This window comes from Nycticebus coucang, chromosome 11 (assembly GCF_027406575.1).
Source record: "Nycticebus coucang isolate mNycCou1 chromosome 11, mNycCou1.pri, whole genome shotgun sequence".
NCBI classification, from domain to species: Eukaryota; Metazoa; Chordata; class Mammalia; order Primates; family Lorisidae; genus Nycticebus; species Nycticebus coucang.
Genome location: NC_069790.1, coordinates 99,805,954 through 99,810,826, shown reverse-complemented (window position 1 = coordinate 99,810,826; position 4,873 = coordinate 99,805,954). Strand labels below are relative to the sequence as shown.

Below are 4,873 nucleotides of genomic sequence, written 5' to 3'. Positions count from 1 at the left end.
CCCCTCAGACTCAAGGTGAAGGGCTGGAAGAGGTGATCATTTTCTTCTTTACGGATGAATAGTCAGGGAGGACTTAATATAACTCAGAGAACTGGTTGATACAGCGCAGACCTGACTGCTCCTGCTCTCAAATTCAGAGGTTTACTGACATTGTGTTTTAAACAAAGTGATCTAAGCACTTTTGTGCTCTAATGGTTTAAGATGTTAAACCTCAGCTAAGAATTAAGATCCTCCCCTCCCACTAATTCCAAGAGCGGAAGTCAATATGACACATAGTAGAAACATATGTTCAACTTTATTGCATTAGAAAAATTAATTTAAGCCACATGGTGGCCATAATGTCCATGTCTTGAGTAGGCTTTGTCATCCCATGACCCACATATACACTCGCATATACACTTTGTTGGAGGAAAGACCTTAAAATGTGAAACAAAGAATAATGAGAATGACACTGAATATTTCACCCTCTCCCTCCCTACAGTCAACCTACACACCTCTTCAACTGCTATCCAAATATAAAGGAGCTCTCAGAAGAGAAGCTGAACACCAAATAAACTGAGCACATGACACCTAATGCCAAAGGAACTCTTGGCAGATGTTTAGGAAGGTTGAAAACATCTCCCAACAGCTGAAGTTGCATACAGCCCAAGTCTCCATCTAAGAGATGTCAGAGCCACACTGATGAGGCCAACAAAGCACACAGCAGACCCTGGGAAGAAGAGTGAGATCACTCCATCTCACAGGCAAAGGCAACCCATGCACACTTGTGCATTAAACAGGATCTTTTTCCAGGGCAAGGAGCATACTGTTGGACAAGTCCTTCCAGGGCCAGTAACAGTTCCCTATAGACACCAGTGCTCAGCTTGCCAGCTAGGAAATGGGACGGACATGTTTAAGTTAGTGTTCCAAAGTATGGCCAACTCAGGGGAAGTCTTTATCACACTCCTCTGGATGGATGGTCTGGAAGGCCGTTGGGGGGCTCTGTGTTGGTCAGCTGACTTCTGGTGATCCAGGAGCTCCCAGGCAACGGGCTCTCCAGTAAGCCCCCCAGGGACTCCATCAGTCTAACAAAGATGGAGAGCAGGCTCAGCCCTGCCCCTAAAAGGTAGAGGTTTAACACATGCTTCATGGCTGAAAGGATCCCGCTCCTTAGCAAAGCAGTCGGGTTGCCTTCTGCTTCCGGGGGGCCTCTGGATCCTGAGGAAAGAGAAGAAAGGATTAATCTACTGCTTTCTGGGATATGCATACATCCCGGACCCTTTTGTCTTCCCATAGAGTTAAGAAGAGGCTTGCTGAGGCCAGTGAAACAGGGACCAGTGGATGTTCCTCCACAGCAGAATCTACAAGTATATTTACAAACCCCATGACTTTGGAGCCAGTCTTGCTTCTTGGACTAATTCAAGAGCATATCTTAAAACTAACTTCTCTTCAAACTTTGTTCCTGCCTGGTGCAATGCACAATTCCTGTGCTACAGCGCAGGTGCCATTAACCTACCTTAAGTATAGGCCGAGTCCTTTTGTGGGGAGAAGAATAAGAACATGCCCTGGAGAAAGCAAGCTGCCTGTAAGTCTCCCCCATGCCACAGTCAGACTTAAACTATAAACATCTCAAAAGTCAATTTATTCAACAAATATAGCCTGAATGTATGCGGTATACTAGGAAGGTACTAGGGTCCAAACCTTAGCCATGAACCCTGTCCCCGGGGGGGGGGTAGTTACCCCACAACACGACTGATGGGAAGGAGATGTTAAGGATGTTTTGTAAGGACATGACAGGGGCCCCTAACCCACCACTGGTGAGCAGGGGATCGTGGATCCTAGTTATGGCCACCCAGGAGAAAACAGAGCTACGGCGGCTGACTGGGAATCCCGGATGGAGGTGAGGGGGCTCCCGGCAGCGCAGCCCCAGTCCGAGAACTCTAGGTGGGCAAAAACCCCGGGGAGGTGGGGTCGGGAAGCCGGAGAATCGGATCTCGGACCGCGGAAGCACATAGGGCCACTTACCTCGAGGAGAAAAAGCCAGAGGCGACTCGCTTTTGGTCGCAGGAGTCGTGCAAGAGTCGAGAAAGTGGGCCAACGAGCAGCAGCACGGGAGCACCACAGACGCAGCTCTCTAATCCCAACAGCACAGCCCATAGGGTCTCCCGCGTGCGCCAGTTTATAGCTGCGTCCCCGCCCACGGACGCGCGCGCACGCGCATTCGCGTCCGCACGTACTCGCCGGGACGCACGTCCGCGGTCCCGCCCCCGAGGTGAGGGTGGTCTGGGGTTCCGGACTGTCAGCGGTTGCAACCCGGCTGAGCTGTGCCCGAAGGCTCACGCGCGTTTCTGAGTCATGGTGGTGTGGACTGGGACTAGGCGTATGTATTAACTTTCACTGCCTTCTCCTGGTGTAGGAATTTCAGCAAACTTACCCCCCGCCCCCACCCCCACCCTGTACCCAGTGGGGTAAGACACTTGAGAGGACCCCGGTCCGAGGGTCTTTGTATCGGATTAGGTACCAGCAGCCAGGAATGGGTTCTTCTTCACCGCGTTATTTCAACGACGTGCACATTGTCAGAGGCACCAGACCGATGTCTCACCCCGTTTTTCTCCGTTTCAGCGACTGGAGAGCAGATTTTGTTTCACTTCGTAGAGACTAAGATTCTAGACTCCGCCCTCTATTCCAAATCCTGCGGTTTAATTTGCTTGTACATCTCTGGAATGCTGAGGACCTTCTGCATCATATTAGGCTCTGCTTTTCCACGAGAATTTGTTAATGTTATTTAAGAAAATATGAAATATTCCTAACACTGGTGTGGGCTCCTTAGTGCGTGTGGGCAAGTCTCTTTGCATTCACTGGGGCTGAGTTTCCTCATCTAAAATGAAGGTGTTGGCCACTAGATGACTTTAAGGGTGTTTTTGGTTTCATGCGAAGAGCCAGGAGGCCACAGTCCAGTCTCATGCTGAGATTTGGGGCCCAGGCTCCCTTACTTAGCACCACCCACCCCAATCCAGACAATTAGACCCAATGCAAAGTAGGATCTTAGAAAATAGAATTTGGGAGAGACACTGGGAATGGGGAAGAACTTCCTGTGAAGGGAAGCCTCTTGATGGCTTTTAGGACCGGCTGTTCCGTATGTACGGGTCAAATACCGGGGCAGGATGAGTGAGACTGGGCGATCCTAAGTCTCTGTGAGGCCCCGCGGGCTCTGCGGAAAAGGGACTGAACGAACTACTAGAAGGGAGGAACCAAATCCATCCCCACCCCTAGCCCCGCCCTTGACCTTTCCCCTACTTCTCAGCTTGCTTGCTTGTCCGCCTCGGAGGAGGGAGTGGGAAGGAGTGGTGGCCGGCAGGCTCTTGGAAACCAATTTTCCCTGTTAGCCCGCAGCATTTTTTGTCTTTAATTGTACCAGAGTTTGGTCTATTTTTGTGCTTGACTCTGTGACTCTCAAGCTCTGAAAGCACACTGCCAGGTGCCCCAAACTCCACCGCTTGCGTTTTGGGGGGCCTTGGGCGAATCCTTTAACTTTATTGTACTTTCGTTTTCTCACCTGCTGCAAGGGATAGTAACAGACCTTACCTGAATATGAAATGAGTTAATCCATATTATACAGCACTTGAAACAATGCCTGGCACATAGAAAACATTATTTGTATCATCAACTACAAGACTCCCAGTGGGGGACTTTGTTCACTGGGAGCCTATTCTGCGTGAGAGAATGTAAGAATTCCACAGTGACCCCCTGGGTTCTGTCAGGGGTCTATGAAGACCCCAGCCGTCCCCACACCCCCTACATCCCCCACCCATGTTGGAGCTTTCTCTGGGTGCAATTTCCTTCTTTCACCCTGTTCCCTGTCTGGCCCTAACAGGCTCTACTTATTGTGTAATATTAAATTTGCGCTTAAATTTGTATTTTTACACAACTAGAAGGGGTTGGTCCCTCTCTTAAAAATTTTCTCTCCCATTATCTCATGCCCAATGGAGATAGGCAGGTATTGTGAGTGTAGCCTTGTCCTTTCTCCTCTACTAACTACAAATGTTACTGATGGCATTTCTGGGTAGATACTAGGCCTAAATAATGGGGATTTTAGTCCTGTCTGCACTACCTTGGCCAAGTTAGTTAACCCCTTTGTTTTATCTTTCCCCTGTTGTTTTATCTGCCAACTGGGGAAAATAATGTATAAAATACAGGGTGGTTGTGAGGATTAGCATAATGCGTGTAAGAGTGTGTGTCACATAGTTAGATACTCAGTAAACAGTAGATATTATTTTACTGAAGACTGTACATACCCTGTTCTTGTCCTAAATAAGCTTGTCACCTGGTTAGGTAACAACAATAGCAGTGTAGAGTACTGGTTAGAAATACTCATTTCTAGGCTCAGCGTCTATATCTCAATGGTTAGGGCTCCAGCCACATGCACAGGGGCTGGCAGGTTTGAACCTGGCCTGGGCCTGCTAAACACCAATGACAACTGCCTGTAGTCCCAGCTACTCCGGAGGCTGAGGCAAGAGAATTGCTTAAGCCCAGGAGTTGGAGGTAGCTGTGAGCTATGATGCCACAGCACTCTACTGAGGGTGACAAAGTGAGACTCTGTCTCTAAAAAAAAAAAAAAATAGCTGGGCGTTGTGGCAGCCACCTGTATTCCCAGCTACTTGGGAGGCTGAGGCAAGAGAATCACTTATGCCCAAGAGTTTGAGATTGCTGTGAGCCATAATGCCGGGGCAACATAGTGAGATTCTGTCTCAAAAAAAAAAAGGCAGTGCCTGTGGCTCAAAGGAGTAGGGTGCCCGCCCCATGTACCAGAGGTGGTGGTTTCAAACCCAGCCCAGCCAAAAACTGTAAAAAAAAAAAAAAAAAAGAAATACTCATTTCTAGACTCTGCTCTGCA

General features: G+C 48.8%; 1 protein-coding gene across 1 annotated transcript; it reads right to left on the bottom strand.

The window, feature by feature from the left end:
• Window positions 1-282: 282 nt before the first annotated feature.
• HILPDA (hypoxia inducible lipid droplet associated) lies at window positions 283-2,148 on the bottom strand. Its single transcript, XM_053608862.1, has 2 exons — window positions 2,005-2,148; window positions 283-1,197 (listed from the first exon to the last, which is right to left on the bottom strand). The coding sequence occupies exon 2, from the start codon at window positions 1,127-1,129 to the stop codon at window positions 938-940; it is 192 nt and encodes a 63-aa protein (XP_053464837.1). The 5' UTR covers window positions 1,130-1,197; window positions 2,005-2,148; the 3' UTR covers window positions 283-937.
• Window positions 2,149-4,873: the final 2,725 nt, after the last annotated feature.

Excerpts from the sequence above, each read along its gene's own strand:
- HILPDA (XM_053608862.1), bottom strand. The coding sequence starts at position 1,129 with ATGAAGCATGTGTTAAACCTCTACCTTTTAGGGGCAGGGCTGAGCCTG.